The sequence below is a fragment of the Rutilus rutilus genome (genome assembly GCF_951802725.1).
Source record: "Rutilus rutilus genome assembly, chromosome: 7".
In the NCBI taxonomy this organism is placed as follows: domain Eukaryota; kingdom Metazoa; phylum Chordata; class Actinopteri; order Cypriniformes; family Leuciscidae; genus Rutilus; species Rutilus rutilus.
In genome coordinates this window covers 35738254-35756688 of record NC_140221.1, presented here as the reverse complement: position 1 = coordinate 35756688, position 18435 = coordinate 35738254, and the positions used below count along the sequence as shown (strand labels likewise).

General features: G+C 38.8%; 1 protein-coding gene across 3 annotated transcripts in view; it reads right to left on the bottom strand.

Moving 5' to 3' along the window:
- Positions 1-211: 211 nt before the first annotated feature.
- sptbn4a (spectrin, beta, non-erythrocytic 4a) overlaps positions 212-18435 on the bottom strand; it is a 35786-nt gene continuing 17562 nt past the window's right edge. For 2 of the 3 annotated variants that reach the window (XM_084413957.1, XM_084413956.1), the window contains 18 exons: positions 16152-16448; positions 15860-16063; positions 15090-15179; positions 14014-14292; positions 13157-13287; positions 11992-12196; positions 10756-11001; positions 10524-10658; positions 9592-9836; positions 9285-9423; positions 8521-8605; positions 8238-8428; positions 7185-8149; positions 6334-6394; positions 5261-5514; positions 4375-4545; positions 3556-3598; positions 212-3465 (listed from right to left, as the gene is read on the bottom strand). In XM_084413957.1, coding sequence (XP_084270083.1) covers positions 3109-3465; positions 3556-3598; positions 4375-4545; positions 5261-5514; positions 6334-6394; positions 7185-8149; positions 8238-8428; positions 8521-8605; positions 9285-9423; positions 9592-9836; positions 10524-10658; positions 10756-11001; positions 11992-12196; positions 13157-13287; positions 14014-14292; positions 15090-15179; positions 15860-16063; positions 16152-16448 — 4098 coding nt within the window. In that variant the 3' untranslated portion in view covers positions 212-3108. Of the gene's footprint in view, positions 3466-3555; positions 3599-4374; positions 4546-5260; positions 5515-6320; positions 6395-7184; positions 8150-8237; positions 8429-8520; positions 8606-9284; positions 9424-9591; positions 9837-10523; positions 10659-10755; positions 11002-11991; positions 12197-13156; positions 13288-14013; positions 14293-15089; positions 15180-15859; positions 16064-16151; positions 16449-18435 lie in introns of those variants that run through there. The other variant, XM_084413958.1, reaches the window with a different exon arrangement.

The window sequence follows — 18435 nt, the reverse complement described above, 5'->3', positions numbered from 1 at the left end:
GCCCTGCTTGCAGCTATATTTATTATTATTATTATTTAAATATAATGGTACTTTAAAAGTGGACTGTAACGTAATCATAAACGGCCAATTTTTGCAGTTAAATTTGTATAGATGAATATAATAATATAAATAGATAAATATAATTTAAACACACCTGCAAATAAGACAAAGTCACCAAAATCAAAACACCACAGCACACTGATATATACAACCTGTATTTATGAAGTAGTGCAGATATCAGTACATAAATGATTTAATGTCTCATTTCAGCTATACAAGTGATCTGCTCATTCCACTCATTTCTCCATCTCCATCATCATCATCATCATCATCATCATCATCATCATCCAAACCCAGTGCTTTGCTGAAGATTGAAACCCTTTTGATAAACATGCACAGCTGTTGCATAGAAATCACCTCTATATTCTCTTTCATGCAACTTAATAGTTTTTCTTTAATTTAATGTGTGAAACAACTGACTTTGAATAAAGAAGGGCAACCCACAATCTCTCTGTCTATTTTAGGGCTTGAATTTCTTTTCTTTTTTTTATTTCTTTTTTTTTCATTCTTTCAGAAATGAATTAAAATATAGACTTGCTGGTGAGGTCAAGCTGGGGATATAAGCGAGTAGCACTGCTAATGAAAAAAAGAAAGGCTTGGCAAACAAAAAACTGACCACACGGTCTAAAAATCACAGATAAATATGCAGTGTAATAATGACCCTGTCTGTCAATGTTTCTGGGTTAAAAAAAAAAAATCAAAGAGTTCAAATAAGGTATTTTAGCTCTGCAATGACTTTGCAACACTGACCTCATGTGGCAACTTTAGGAAATGCAGTGGCCATGGTGTAGGACAGCATCCAGTGTCTTTTAATACTCCAGATTGTTGTTTGGGGAGAAATTGTGCTTTTTGCAGGCAGACCATAGTCAAGGTCACTCTGAAACAAATGTTGGATATGTAGAAGAGTCTGAAAGTGAAGTCAGATGATTTTAAATAGTTTTTGGCTATGCTTTGGGAGGGGGAGTTGGTTGACTGGTTGCCAGGAGTGAGTTTGCTTCAGCAAAGATTAGACGGAGACATACAGACATTCATTCAATCACATTTATCAGTCACAGATACATAGTGCAAAACAAGTGTAGTCCCCATTTATGCAGTTTCTATGACATTATAATCAAAGACGCATCCAATCAGAACCAGATTTGATTCCATCACACTAAGTCTAAGCCAGTCTAGAGTGGGCATGGCTGTTTTCTGCTGTCATAAGGGGCTGTTTTGTGTCATGTGACAGCAATATTGCATGTTTAACTGGATCTGAACAGGGGTCAAGTGTCTGTAAGCAATGCTTTCTGTGATCAAAACTAATTTAATTCATAAATGCATGTTTTATCTGGAACATAATACTGGAGGAAGTGCCTGCATCTGCTTATTACATGCATTCATAAGGCACCCACAGTGAGAAAAAAACTGTCACAAAAATCCATCAGATGAGTCCTAATGTTGTTGATCTTCCAAGCAGAGGTTTGTTGACAGTGTTGGCTTATGAATGTGATTATTCACAGATTTAGATTCACAGGACTAGTTTGTTGCATAGACAGTGAGGCCAGTTAGAGTTAAAGCTTAGAAGATAAGATTTGTGTGGTGAAAACAGAGCCAGAGAGGAAAAGCTTGACCTCACCAAAATGATTTGTTAACTTTGATATTTTTGTTTGTATCATATCTGTGTAAATATAATTTGCACATATATATTTTAACTATTTTAGGGGGAATATCATTGTCTTTGTCAATATTAATTGCAACTGCTGTCAAGAGACAGTTCTCTTAACATCTAAATTAAACACAAAACAGTTTCGGATGAGTATTTTAATGGTCATTTTTCTTTTTACAAGAATCCTGATCTTTCGCCCTGGCCAAAAAACAAACCGTAAACAGTAAAAGTTGCGTTTCCATATGCAAGAGATCTCGGAAAAGGCGGCTAACGCGCATGTTTACCGTCTAAATTCAGCCAGGGGCACTTTAAAACAACTTTTAACATGTTACATTTTCATAAGTTGATAAAAATGATATATTTTTTTTGTAATTAGACGCTGCAGTTCATAGAAGTAAATCTCGTTTACTAGTATATATACAAATATATATATATACAATCTTTTTCTTTATAGCATGACAAAATCACAGACACCCTATTTTATGTGTACTAATTTTACAATCAAAGAGTGATGTAAGGGGGCAGAGATGATAAAAAGCAGCATATTTGTACACGTACAGGGGGGTGTTTGATCGTACTTCCTCTTAGTTCAGGGAAGAATAACCTTGCACTTTAAATTCGTATCACGATAACCTAATAAATACGATCAATGAGATTATACATAGTACATTTGAGCTCCTTCTGGTTGGAGCTGTATTCACACACACACTGCCACATTATATTCACGTATTGTGACTGAGACTTCGTCGAGTGTAGTTTGGACTGAATCACGCTCACCTCAGCACTGTGAAGCGTCTCACATGATTAAAACCATTACTACGAGCAGCAGGTGGAAGACGTGTGCGGCCTCAGGTGAGAGAATGGTGTTCCATACCGAACATTTTCCCATAATGCACCGTGCGTGTGCGTATGCATGTGTGGGGCTGTGTAAGGATGTCGATCTTAATACCGCACCAGATTTCTCTCTCGGGAAGTCCTCTCTGTCACTTTCTCTCTCTCTCTCGCACTCGCTTGGAAGAGCAGAGCAGAGCAGCTAAAACAAGCGGCATCGGTTACTACATACAATATATTGCTTCAAGAAAACGCTTCTAAAATATTAAGGGCTATAGTCATCCTCAATAATCTAAAGTGCCTTTTCTGTGAGAGTCGAGCAGGGCGGCTGAACGGGCCCTCTGATGCTGGGATACGTTCATATACTGATTCTTTCACAGACGTTCTCTTCAACACATTGGCACACGCACACAGACACACATCGACACATTCAAGGGACATAATCAATTACATCTGTCCTGGAATCAGGCTGTCAGGACAAACAGAGCGACAGAGACAGAGAAATGCAAGTCCTGTCTTCTCTCTGGAAAGATGGAGGGATGGATGAGTAAATAAACGTGTCGAGAGATGAGTCATTTGCTTTTTCCCGAAGTGCTGGAACCCCTGGAACCCCTAGAAGCCCGGTCTCCTCCTTCGCCCCTCTCTCTCTCCTCCCTTTCACCTCTATCTCCTCTCTCTTTCTCAGATGCGTCCCTCTTTTCTGAGCTTTTGTCCGATGCCTCTATTTTATCTGATCGGTCTGAACGCTCAGACTTCTCTGACCTCTCTGATCTCTCCGCCCCCTCCAATGGCTCCGCCCCTTCAGAACGCTCCTTGCGCTCTGATTTGTCGGGGTCAGTTGAGGAGTTTGTGGCTTTCTCCCACTTGGCAATGTCCTCGATCTCTTTCAGGCTTGCGTTGATACTGTTGACCCAACCTTTCAGATCCTCCTGCAAGACAGAACATACACACACTTGTAATAGGGCCACAATAGACAAAATACTCTGATCTTTTTCACTCAGATGGGGCTTTGTCTTTACCTCATCCTTAGCTAGGAAGATGTAGTCCCCTTCAGCAGTGGTCCTGAAAATAAGAAACACATAAATTAGAAACACATAAATATATGGAAAAGGTGTTAAAAGGGGAAGATCATATGAAGTTAAGAGTTTGTGGCTTTGACATACAGCACTGTACACTACCGTACAAAAGTTTGGAGTCGGTTAGATTTTTTAATGTTTTGTTTGTAAATTTCTTATCTATTTTATTATATTTTAAAATGTAATTTATTTCTGTAATGCAAAGCTGAATTTTCATCATCATTACTCCAGTCTTCAGTGTCACATGATTATTCAGAAATCATTCTAATATGCTGATTTGCTGCTCAATAAACATTTCTTATTATTATTATCATTGTTGAAAACAATTGTGTTTTGCTTAATATTTTTGTGTAAACTGTGCAACATTTTCCCCACGATTCTGTAGAAAGAATAAAAAGTTCAAGAGAACAGCATTTATTTGAAATAGAAATTATTAGTAAAAATATAAATGTCTTTACTGTCACTTTTAATCAATTTAATGCATCCTTGCTGAAATAAAGTATTAAGTTGTTTAAAAAAGATTCTTACAAACTTTTGAAAAGTAGTGTAATAAAGCCTACATTTTTTTAAATAAAATAAAAAGCATTAAGTCAATCCTCCAGTATGTCCTGCCCCATATCTTTCTGTTTCAATAGAAAATAAATCAACACAAAAACAGGTCTTTAATGGAATGTTTACTGAAAGTGCATTTCCTGCATAGTTGTTTGCCATTGTTTTTTGCAGATTAGCAGGCAAAGCAGCATTATTAAAGATCAGTTGTACCTGAGAATGAAGACATTCTTCTTCTTTTTGTATCCGTTGGTAGTGTCAAATTCGCAGATGGCCAGGTTGAGAAGTGGCTCATCGTTGAAGGGTGTGGTCTTGTGTCGTGCGTCCTTGTAGAAACCGATCTCCCCTTGTTTGAGTACGCAGAACATATTAACCCACGACTTGCTGCAGGAGGTGCAAAAGGTTAGAAATAACTTTGTGAGTTATTAGGCCATACCAAGGCATTTAGTATTGTTATTATCAGACAAGCATTACTACTATTCACAGGGCCATGACCACCATTGACCCCAAGTCCCCAATATTCAGAACAACGGTTGATCAATATGGGTTTTAAATGACACAAAAATAAATTTGTCCCATAATCTTGAATATTACATCTTTGACTATTCATATTACATTTGAAATTAACCTCAGTATGCCGTATATAAACGTAACCCTATACTGCACGTAGTATATTTTAAGTATGTAGAAAGCCGGGTTAATATCACACTGAATTCATCATATTCAGTGAGAGCTCATTCAATATACATCATTAACTGTACCAGAATGTAATCTACCTCTAGCTTTTAGAGTTGCAGGTTGAAGGTCATGCAGCAACAATTTAATGTACATCAATTAATGTAATTTATACTTGCAGACTGTGTTTGTTTACTATCTAACAATATGCATGCTATTTTGAACAGTGTTATTTGTGGATAGAATTAACATAATTAGCTAATAGCTAGGTAACATGATTTCTAGTGTATTAGCAGTAGCGATGAAAAGCATTTAGATTATTCATAAGATTATAATGATCAGAAACAATTCATGAATAAAGCTAAAGATCATTTCAGGACATTGCAATCAGTTACTAGTCATTAGCAGCTAGTAAGAAACAAACCTGTTTGGGCTCCTCTCTTTCCCCTCCTCTTCGTGTTTCCTGTACAAGAAGCCTTCGTGTGAGACAGTGTGGGTAGGAGGCTGAGGTGTGGATGGGGCACCCTGAGCGGGCGCAGAACGGGACCTCCGTGGCTCTTCGGGTTCTTTTGGACGAGGTCTTCGCCGTGGTTTGGGGCGGTCACGAGCTCGAGGGCGATCCAGACGGCTCCCTGGTGCAGAGAGGCTACTGGATGGTCTGTACGCCTCTCCCTTCGCCTGAAAAAGAAGATATTCTTTGTGCATGTACGAACCGTTTGTTGATACTGAATGTGTGTATATGAAAATTAGGTGTGTTTTGCATGACATTCAAGTGCTTTCTTTGCTTATAAAAATATATGCACATACAGTATCACACTTTCACTTATATCTGCATACACCTAAATCAAAGTTTGCATAAGATCAATCCTACCTAACTAATTAAATGTATAAAGATACTTAAGAGTCTGAGCTGAGATCACAATTCTGCTCTATCACCACTGTGCCCTTGAGCAAGACCAAGATACTCCAGAGGCACTGTACCTGCAGTAAGTCTACTCTTATTTCGACTTTGAATGATACAAATGGCACAAAACCCCTAAACCATTAAATCAGTGGTGTGTGGACTGATTTAAAAGTAAAGAGAAACACCTGAATATACACTACCAATCAGTTTGGGGTCAGCAAGTTTTTTATAAAGCAATTAATACTTTTATTCAGCAGGGATCCAATACATTGATAATATTGAGAATTGTTTCTTGAGCATCAAATCAGCATATTCGAATTTATTTCTGAAGGATCATGTGACACTGAAGACTGGAGTAACGGCTGCTAATAAAATCAGATTTGCCATTAAATAAATAAATAACATTTGAAAATGTATTCAAAGGCGAGAAACTTCTTTAAAAAAAGAACAAATCTTACCAACCCCAAACTTTTGAACGTAGTGTATTACTAATTGTTTAGAGGACGCATTAAAATGGTGATGGGGAATGTGATGTATGATGTGAATTAAATTTATGACAAATATTAAATTCAGTACAGACACATGACACATACATGGCAAGCTTCTCTCTCCTGCACTTGCTCAACAATCTCAGCCATAGTGGAACGCTTCTCCCTAAAAAAGATGAGAAAGCCAACTTAGAAGTTAGATACCCATATACAGATAAGAACACACACATAAACAGATTTGTTATTTTTTCATGGTAGGGACTTTCTTTTGACTTCATGCTTTTATATTGAACTAATTATAGTTTCTAAATCTTAACCATAGACATAACCCTCACTGCAAACTTTCAGTTTTTTTATATTTTCATTATCATTTATATTTCATTATTCAGTATTGTACACATTGTTAGAGAAATATTTATATTTGGTTTAGCATTGGTTTTTATATATTTTTATATTTTTATATTATTTTTATATATAAGTTTTTGTAATTTTGTTATGTTCTTTTGTTATGTCATTTTTATTAGTTTTTATATTTTTATATTTTTATTTCAGTTTTAGTTGTAGTAATTTTTATTTTATTTCAGTTAATTGCCAAGGAAACATTTCTAATTTTAGTTTTCCATCTAATATTTATATACTTTACTTTATTCCCACTTTATTTCAATTAACAAAAAATATTTTTAATAGTTTTAGTTAATTACAGCACTGCTCATTACTTGGTTTGTTTATTAAGCTTCATTGAAACTGTTGGCTGACTTCAGGTTTTACTCTCCTCGTGGGGATCTTTAACATTAACCCAAACCCTAAACACACCTCTAAAAGCTAATGCATTTTAGAATTTAAAACATGTACATTTCGTTTACTTCATTTATGAATTCCTTCTATCTTTAAGGACATCACAGAAAGGAGGTTTTTGTCCAAACTATAGCCAAACAAACACATATACACACACTCACCCAGATGGTTTCTTGTCGGACGGCTCTTTCCCAGATTCTGCATCGCTGGAGTCATGTTTCTGTACTCTTTGCCTACCACTGGCCTCCTGCTCACTGGACGACTGTCTCTCCAGTCTTCGACGGTAACGCTCCTGCCTAACAATCATCGGGAGCTCGTTAAGTCGCGCCTGGATCTCCTGCTCGCTGGAGGTCTGACGGCCAAGCCGGTACTCTCTCTCCCGCCGCAGGTGATCCATCTGCGGGTCGGAGCGGCTTCCCCGGGGGTCTCTTTGTAAACGGCTGTGGATCATCTCCAGGGAGGGGTCCAGGCCCATAGGAGGAGCTGGGACGCCTGCTCCTCCACTGGCAAGCTGAGCTCGGTGAGCCTCCAGTAAAGGTGGAACAGCTTTGTGAATGTGGTTGATTTTGGGCTGAAAGCAGTCAGCTTTCAGGTGTTGCCAAGCATATCCTATTTTGGGCTCTACCACCCCCACAGCACCTAAATGGTTCAGGCTATGGTAGCTGGAGCCATCCTCTCCTGAAACACCCTGTTGGTTTAGTCCAGTGTAGCTGGAGCTGTTCACCCCCAAGACACCAACTTGTTGGTTTAACCCCTGATAGCTGGAATTATCCAACCCTGAAACACCCTGTTGTTTTAGCCCATGGTAGAAAAGCCCCTCCGCCACAACCCCTGATGGCTGGTTTAGCCCGTGGTAGGAGGAGCCATTCATAATGGGCGTGTAGGGGTTCAGGGTGGACCCGAGCCGTTGAGCGAGTGTGTGTGCCACCATGTGTTCTGTGCCGTGCATGAGGTCCGGCCCAGGCTTGGACTCCAGAAGTGAGTCCTGAAGAGGGTTACGGAAAAGAGAGGAGGACGAGGACGAGGAAGAGGAGCTGGGCACAAGACAGGAGAGAGGGAACATCTGCCTGCTGAGGAGAGAGGAGGTAGAAGGTGGCTTGTTCAGTTCCTCCTTCATCTTCTCTGCCTGCAGATGGAGGAGAAAGAGAATGTTAAACAATGAGTGTTTAGTTCTTCATTTTATGTTATTTATAAGTCTTTGTTTCCATAATGACCTGTCGTAATGAGCTGAAATGGTCCTTCCATGTGGCTGCAGCCTTCCTGAATGCTTCATGCCGGCGAATCAGCTCCTCTACCTCGTCTGTCCCGCCCCCTGTCTCACGAGTGTTTGGAGTGATTGGTTCTTTGATTGTGAGCCAGGACTGCTCTGCCAATCCTGGCTGGGTAGACTGCAGCCTCTGCTGGGCTGGAGGGCACAAATAGAGCTTATGGATAACTCTGAAGGAGGATTAAACTGGCAGACATTTGACATGATATTACAACAAAGTTATCACTGACCTTGCTGAAGCTTCTCCCAGTGCTGTTCCCATCGCTCATTCAGGTCTTTCTGCTTTGCCATGACATATTCCAGCTTTTCCTTTACCTGGATCAGAGAGTATAGATATTATAATCATTTATGAGCAGAACACGGATGGCAAATTATCCATGTTTTATGCAGGGGCACAAGATGGGTGTATTCAATGCAAAGATGCGCCACGAAAGAATAGCACCAAAACAATGGCTTTTTTTTTAAACCATGTCTTTCAAAACGTATTTAATGTGACTGTCACATAACAAAAAGAAGAAAATTATATCCTTAGATCTTTACACTACTGAATTTTTTTAATTAAAATGATTTCAGAAGGATCAAGTGACACTTAAAAAAAAAAAATTTTTACAATAAAGTTTTAAAATACATAGTGATTAAAACACAGTAAAGTTTTTTGGTACTTCTTTGGTTTTCTCTGGTTTTATGTATGTGTTTGCATGTTTTAAAGAGATTAAATAAAATTTCTGTCATTATTTAATCACGTTGTTCCAAAACTGTATGAGTTTCTTTGTTCTGCTTTACACAAATGAAGATATTTTGAAGAATGTTTGTAACCAAACATTTGTTGGTTACAAACATTCTTCAAAATATCTTCATTACCTTCATTCTTCACAAAGAAATTCATACAGGTTCGGAACAACATGAGGGTGAGTAAATGATGACAGAATTTTTGGGTGAACTATCCCTTTAAGGTGTGCACATAAATGGTTCAGTGTTTGAGTTATGTGTCTACCTCTTCAGCTGCAGGGTTGCGTGCAGCGAGCAGCATCTTTCCCATCTCCACGCAATGCACAAAGGTCTTGCTCTTGTTATCTATCTTGCTCTTCAAAATCTGATGTTGGGACATCATGCCCTCCAGCACAGAGAGGTCCCTGACACGTACACAAGGACCCACCCAACACCGAAACCCACGCCCAGACACAAACAAGAAACATGCACACACATTATCCTGATGAACATTGTCTATCGTGATTGGTTTAAAATTTAAATCCAACGGTATATTCAGGATGATTCCGATAGTTCTATAAATGATCTGGTACCTGGCATCGTCATTCGAACCAATCTGTCCCATGATTCCATCCATCCACATGCTCAGTTCTCGAACCACAGCAAAGAACTGGATCTTATCGGTTACAGTGGTAACCTGCACACGGCTGCCCTCACATGCAACGAGGAGCTCTTTCCAGGCCTGCATCACTTCCTGCTCACGGCAAAAAATGGCATCTGCCTTCTCCCCGGCGTAAATTGCACGCAGCTGAGCTGCATTTTCTTGTAGTTGGCGCACCTGAGGGGGCAAAGGTAAAAACAAAGGTATTTGTTATCAAGCAAATGCTTTTATTAAAACTTGACTTAAAACTAAAACTAACCATCATTTAAATTTAATTGAATTAAAAGCTACTTGTTTCCCTCTTAACTTATTCTGATTGGTTAAAGTAATTATGAAAAAAAATTTTTTAACAATTTTTATTTATTTATGGAATTTTTATGGAATATACATGTAGGAATATACATTATTAAATGATTTACCTGAACACATTTTTTTTTTTAAAATCATGTGCCCTCATAATCTTTAATCAAAATAACTTCCCTCTCCCTCTTCTCTCCTCCGTTGTTTACTTGTTTACTGGCATGAGAGCGGGACAACCTGTCACTCACATGAGATCACAGCAATAGCAAACTACAACAATCCAATCAATTCCCAATAGACAATATGAAGTCCCAGCCTACATTTTTTCTTGTTCGAGAAGCTGTTTCACTCCGTTTCATGTCAATACTTCATGTATTCAATACAAGTATTCAGCACTCTGTGATGGTTGTAACTGTGTTTATTGTGCTCATTGGCTGAAATGGGAACCACCCCTTGCTGGGTCAGGAGGACGAACCAGCCGAAACACTTATTTATCGTGGCGGCTGCACCTGATCAGAACAGGTGTTGTTGTTTTGTGTGCGCGTGTGTTAGTGTGAGTCTTACCTGCGAGACCAGCAGCTGCAGGGAATGCTCGAAAGAGTGCAGAAGTCTCTGCAGTGTGCCAGGGTTGGCCGAGCTCACCTGACAGGACCTCACCTCTGGCAGCTGTCTCATCTTTCCCTCAATCTGGACCAGCACCTACAAAACACAGATATATTGATGATCCTTCAATATGTCAATTAACTGTGAATTTGTTTAAAAAACATGCTTTATGGTTGTATGTGTGCTTGTATACCTCCTGACAGTCAGTGAAGAACTTGTGCAACTGGTACGAAGCTGCGAGCATCTGCGCTCTGGTCTCCATGAGCTCCAGAAGATCCGCCCAGGACTCGTTCAGTCCGTCCTTCCACTCGGCGATGGTGGCAGCATCAGAGTGACTGCAGTCAATCATCTCATTCACCATCTTATTGACAGAATCCATCTGTTTCTGACCCACTGCACGTGTCTCAGAGGAGAACCGAGTAAAGCTGCCCTGCAGAACCTGAGAAAATTAAATAACACAAAAACAACATGTCAGAGATGAGCTCAAAGAAGTTGAGACATTTCTGAGTGAAACAAAATATCCAATGGGGAAAGACGGGACTTTTTTTTTTATAGTAGCTTAAAACACTGCCTAAACAGCCATTTGTTTATTGGTTAATATTATTTCCTGTCTAAGGGACGTCAGCAGGAAAGGAAAATTCTTTCAGTGGAAAAGCAAATTCATTTTGGGTTCATTTTGATTTCATCTTGACTGGAAGTCAGTATATTATAGAAACTGTATATTAAATGAACCATGTTTCTAACATCTAACCTTATTTAACATCTAACATTTGAACAGGATGTACTGTACGAAACCAATGGAAAACTTGTTGCTTTGATTGTGTGCGTGTATAAATAACATAGTTTGGGAAATTAAACTAGACAGTCTGTTAGAATCTTGTGATTAACAAACGAAGTCATCATTAAAACAAAGTTTGCTTTACCTAGTAACAGAGGGGTTTGTATATGAAGAACCAATCAAATAGTGGGGAAATTATGTAATGCAGCCTGACATTTATGCCATACCTCTATACTATAAAAACTGTTGTATTCTTGTGCACTGTGGGATTTCTCAATGGAATTTGTCTGAGATCCTCCGGCCTTGATTTTTCTTGGGAGAGTTTCTCTGAGAACTGCTCGAAGACTCTCCCGGCCGTTATTAAAGCATTTAGAGGACATTTGCTGATGTCTGTCTGTTTATTACTGCTGCGCAGCAGGTCAGTTTAGGGAAGCAAGTAAGTTAGGGTAAGAGACCCAGCCAGTTGTCGACAGAAGACGCAAAGAGCTAGAGTATAAAGGTTATTAAGTGTCGATTTGTAGACGCTCGGTGTCGATCAGTAGACGCGACAGATTTTATTTATTAAGTGTCGATTTGCAGACGCTAGATAGTCAAGTTTAGGAAAAAATCCATTATAGTTACATCCCTGAGTTAAGTGTGAGCTGGTTATACCGTAACATGTTCCAGGTCCTGGCCTAACTCAGTGGAGCTGGCAATGGCCTCCTTCTCAGAGATCCATTTCTCCAGTGCCTCCACCTCTCGCTTCAACTGATACAACCAGTACTGCTGCTCCAGCTTTGTTTTCCTCTGTTCCACCAGGTCTTTCAGAGACACATACAGCCGGTCTATGTGAGCCTGCTGTTTGGTGATTTGCTCACTGAGATAGAAGCAAGAGAAAGAAAAAGATAGACAGAGGTTAAATTCTGAGAGAGGGCCACACTCCATTTATTGCAAATCGATAAATCTACCATTTAAAAGTTTGTGGTCGGTTGTTTTTTCATGTTTTCAAAAGAAGTATCTTATGCTCACCAAGGTTGCTTTTTTTGATCAAAAACAGTAATAACAGTAATATTGTAAATCCTTCTAAAAATGTCAAACTGTTTTCTATTTGAATATATTTTAAAATGTAATTTATGATCAAAAACAGTAATAACAGTAATATTGTAAATCCTTATAAAAATGTCAAACTGTTTTCTATTTGAATATATTTTAAAATGTAATTTATTCCTGTAATGGCAAAGCTGAATTTTCATTAGCCATTCCTCCAGTCTTCAGTGTCACATGATCTTTCAGAAATCATTCTAATAGGCTGATTTGGTGCTCAAGAAACATTTCTTATTATCATCAATGCTAAAAACAGCTGCGTTGTTTAATATTTTTGTGGAAACCATTATACATTCTTTTTCAGAATTCTTTGATGAACAGAAACCATTTAAATGTCTTTTCTGTCACTTTTGATCTAATTAATGCATACTTATTGAATAAAAGTTTTCATTTATAAAAAAAAAATAAATTCTGACCACAATAATGGTAGTGTATGTATAGTATGCCAGAGCCTGATGGACAGCGCAATCAAATATTTGATTATGCAAATCGGAAAAAGTGATTGACTGATATGTAAAATGCAGCTTCTGGCTATGTAATTTTGGACCAATTAGTTTTTATTGTGGGAGGGGCTACACAGAACAATACAACAGAAATAGAAACCAAGAAACCGACAAAATGTAGAGCCTGCCACTGTCGTGGCTAGTTAGGCCAAAAACTCAGATTAACATGGAAGAGATTTGTTGCAGTGTGCCTGATTTGGACTTGGTGTAAATGAGACATTTATATTTACCTGTCTGGATGTCCCAACTCAAGCATTCGACGGCACTGCTGGGACAGTGAGCCCACTGTCTCTGCATAATTCTCTACTGTTTGCTCTAAAGCCAACTGCTCTTTCAGTAACCTAAGAGTGCTGGTCTCGTCCTACAAAGAGGAGAGAGAGCGAGCGAGAGAGAGAGAGAGAGAGAGAGAGAGAGAGAGAGAGAGGGAGAGAGTATCTTGGTTTACAAAGTGAAAGACAAACAGACCACAATGTATCAACTACAGTTTACAACCCTTCTATAGTCTATATTCTGAAAACTTTTAATAAACACACACATACACATGCCAGTGTATTAACACACTATAATACCTTAACTAAATGATGCTGAATAATGACGTATGAAAAACAGCAAAAATTAAGTCAGAGGATTTCAATCATTTAGATTCCATGGACCCCCAAAATATGATTATTCTCATGAGAGGGTCCCCCATCCTAAAATTGTAAAGGCATCTATTTAGTTTCTTGCATAAAGGCCTAATTTATATTGTGAAAAATGTATATACTAAATGTCTAAATATTATTTTAAAAGATATCTATTTTCTATTAAGTTCATTGTTACTTTTTACTCATAGAACTGTACTGTTAGATGCATTATTTATTTATTCGCTCTTTTATTTTCTTTATTATTATTAGAATAAAAAAAAAATTGTAATCAAACTTTCATTTATTTTTAAATACAATTAATATTTTTTATTATTATTTTTTTTTTTTTAAATGTCCACAGATTCCCTAGCACTCCTTTGCGGCCCCCTGGGAGTTCCCGGCCCCCACTTTGAAACCCCCTGATTTAAGTGATAGATGGATTGAGTTTTAGGTACATTACATACGTTTCCGTTTTCCTCATTGAGGACCTGAAGCTTCTGTCCACTGAGCCAAGACTCGGCCTTCGCTGCCTGGGTATAGTACTGCTGGGCGTGACTCACAGCATCCAGCATCACTGTGCGACGTTCCATCTCTACCTGGAGCACCTCCCAAAGCTGCCTCACGTGCCCCGCCCCCTCCCGCACAAGCTCCACCTCTGGGGTCCTCAAGGCAGCAACGGCCTCTGCCCTGTCCAGCACCTCCTCGACCCGCCCTCTCCGAGCCTGCATCTCCATCTGCAGCGCCTACATGTCCAATTATTTACACAAGTAAAATATCAATCAAAATTCATCACTGGAAGCCATGAGAACCAGACCATATCCTCGGTCTTAAACCACAACAATATCCAGAAATCTGCAAAATGACTAATGATGTATCAAAATTAATAATAAATGAATAGTTTGGCTTTTAATGCAAGTTCACACCAAGAATGATTACTATAACAATAACCATATTAGCATCCATACCAACGAAAAATAACATTCTGTTTATTATAAGCACACGCTGCAGTTATCTTGTCTGCTGTGGGCATCCCTGTTCTCATAGAATTAAAAAGATTATTAAAACTCATAGTTATCAGTACAGTTATCGCCATTTGTATATTTATTTGGCTGTTGGCCTGCAACACAGCACTGAGATAAATAAATTCCCAGACCTCTTATTTATTTTATTTATTTTATTTATTTCGCTTCCTCTTCCAAAAAGTATCAAAGGAAAGAGCAGCATTGACTATTTGATTACTGTGATCAAAGCTAAACTTTCAAATTGTTTAGATGGACACTTTCTCCCAAAAAATGTGGGTAGGTGATTGAAATTTTGCCTCCATTCTTTGGCATTTATAATGACTTCAGGCTTAAAATTAAAGCTGTTAATTTAACACATTACTTTAGTGTGACTAATTGTAAAAACGGAGCATATCCCACAGTGATTGTCTTTATTCTTTATCACACTACCTGTCTGAGAATGTCCCAGAATTGTGTCCAACATCAGAGTTCAGAAAAGAAGACAACAGTTTTACTGACAACAGGTTTGTAACTCCCACCTCATGGTTTTTGAATAAATGCTGGACACTCTGCAGATTGGTCCCATATTCTGTAGATGAGGCCAAATGTAACCGCTCCTGAATCCATATCTACAAAAAAAAAAAAAAATAGAGAAATAGAGGGCTTTAGGTATAGTAAAAGTACATACAAATCGTTTCATGAACTTGTGAGTAGTTACCAAGGGATAGCTATGCAGTTGTTAAGGTTTTCTGATAGGGTTGCATGATGAAACTGAAATAAAAACTGCTTTTTCTCAAAATAAAAGTTTGGGCATTTAACGTTTGAAAATTAATAAATGAAAACAGACATAATTTTAGTACTGTAATTTTACAGTTAAATTGTAAAATAAAATTTTCTTAATCTATTTTTTATTTCACAGTGAAATATATATTCACAGCCAAAGTAAAAAAAAGCACAGCAAACTTGGAACTTTTTGAAAATTGCAATCACAATTTTTATCCGAAAAAACACAATTCGATTTTTCCCAAAATCGTGCAGCCCTATGTTCTTAAGTTTGTTTAGAATGTCCTTATGCAATTTCAAGGATTTGAGAGTTAATAGCTAACTTTCTAGGGAGTAACTACGTGATTATTAAGCTGGACATTTTTTTCTGCTCTTCAATTGCTTAGAAAAGTAATAACTTCACTCCTTAACAAGCAGAATAATGTCCAAAGCGCAATATGTGCAAATTTTAATACTTAAATGAGCAATGAGCAAATAGTAATAGGAAGCACCACAAACTAAATGGAGAAAAGAAAGAAACACTCACAATCTCTTCCTCCAGGTCCTGGGTGATTTGGTGCATTTCTTTTGAGGCAAGAAGGATCCGCCTCCTTTCCTTCAGAGGCTCAATAAGACGCACAATTCGGGTCTCCACCACACCTCCTTGCTCTTCTACTTCTGGTCTCCGGGGATCAGTATTGCCCCTGACTTCGCCAACACCATGATAAAGCTGCATTTGGGCTTCCAACGACTAACAGATGAGGATAAAGTGAAATTACAAATGGACATGCAATTTGCCAAATCAAGAAATATCATTTAGTGACTGTTTCTGGTCTCACTTTTATCCTCTGGAGCTGCTGGCTAAAAGTGGGGCGGGGCTGAAGGAGGGTGGGTTGAGTGGTCTGGGCAGAGCTTAGTGTGGGCGGCTGCTCCTGTATGACATTGAGATGCTGGTCCAGGTCACTGAGGTTGTTGGTGGGGAGGTCGATAGTGCGGTGGTTCTGGGTTTCAAAGAGCTGGCGAGCCTTGACTTTGGTGGTGTTCTCCAGGTGAGACCAGCACTCTCTGATTTCCTTCAACTTTACCTCCACCACCGATCGCAACTCAGGCTGTTCCTGGATCAGCTCCTCGCCCTCCTACACACACAAATGTAACATAATCCATGGACTTGTTACTGCTCTGGCCCTCAACCATCATCCTTGCCTGAGTGTGTATGTGTAAGATGGAAAGAGATCAAAGTAAAGAGAGTATCTGTCTCTTCAGAGCCATGGCTGAAGTCCAGCCTCTTAAAATAGGGCGGGCACACACACACACACACACACACACACACACACATATATACATATACATACACGCATACACACTCACTGTCTCTCTCTCTCTCTCTCTCTCTCTCTCTGCATCAGTGTGTAAAGGTTCATTCTTCCCTGCAGTGACACATGAAATTAAATTCACTCCTGAATCTCTTTTCAAAGCGATCTACATCCCTCTTTCCGTCACAGAGCCGTCACTGTGTGTGTGTGTGCACGTGTGCGTGTCCATACGTGTGTGCATTTGTGTTTCATAATGCAGTGCAGCATTTCTCCTTTTGGCACAAGTCGCCTGCTCCCCTGTACTGCAGAGTGTGTGAGAGAAGGAGAGAGAGAAGGCAGAGAAACAGATGGAGAAACACAAAGACAGATAGAAACGGGGAGAAACAAAAAGATAGAGGGAGCGGAGAAAGAAACAGGAAAAATTCGATGTTTGGATGGAAAACACAAAGATGAAGGAGAAGGGAATGAGTATGAAGATGGAATGAAAAACTAGATAGATGGTTCTAGCTGGATGCTAATATTCTGACTGGTTGTTAAGTATTGCTAGGGTGTCTTAGCTGGCTGCTAGAATTTTCTGGCTGGTTGCTAAGTGTTGTTAAGGTAATCTGGCTGGTTGCTAAGGTGTTTGAGCTGGTTGCTGGGTAGTTCTGACTATTGCTAAGCATTTCTAGATTGTTCTAGCTTGTTGCTGGGAGCTGCTAAGGTGTCCTGGCTGGTTGCTAGGCATTGCTAGGGTGTCTTAGCTGGCTGCTAGAATTTTCTAGCTGATTGCTAAGCGTTGCAGGGGATCAGCACTGGCTGATTGAGCTGGTTGCTGGCGAGGTCTGACTGGTTGCTGATAGATAGCTAGATAGATAGATAGATAGATAGATAGATAGATAGATAGATAGATAGATAGATAGATAGATAGATAGATAGATAGATAGATAGATAGATAGATAGATAGATAGATAGATAGATAGATAGATAGATAGATAGAGCGATTTGAAAGCATACAGAGCCGTCTGTTCTCTAAACGCAGCATCGCTTTAAGTTGAACACACCTAATGTACGCTCTAAAGACATCATCATGTCCCGTGATTGGTCCAGCTGTCTGTCATTGAGGATGCTGAGCTGAGTGAGTCTGGAAGTGGGGGAAGGGGAGGGGGCAGGATCTTTTCCAAAAAAGTTCTCCAATCACAGCGGGACATGGTGTCATTGCTTCTACTGTTTCTCAGGTCTCAAGAGATTCTACATTCAAGAGATTAGATTTGAACAAATTCTGAGGAATGATTAAGGATAATATGACTTTATCTTACAATCTGAACTTACAATTTGAGATAATTAAGCTTATAATAATGTTTTATTATGTTTCTTAAATTCTGTGGATTTAGCTCACAATTCAATAGTAAAAAATTCTAACATTTGGTTTAGGTATGGGCACAAGTACCCAAGTACTTGAAAGTGACAGCAGTGATTGATCATAAAAAAACGATGATCGGGTGACTAAAAAAAGAAAAGAAAAAAAAGAATGAAAATACAATAAAGTGCAAGCCGTGCCAGTCTGTCATTTACATAACAGTATAATCAGAACATTCTTGTAATAGAATTTTGTAGGTTATTTGTGCTTCAGTTGCCCTTTTTGTGCAGTTTTTGATAAGAGCGCATTTACAATGGGAGTTGCAAATTCTGACTTGCACAGTCAAGTTAATTTGTGCAAATATTATTTGTAATATTGAGTTTATGTATACTGTATATATTAGGGGTGTAACAGTACATGTATTCATCTCGAACCGCCACGGTATGGACATCACGGTTCAGTGCATACAGT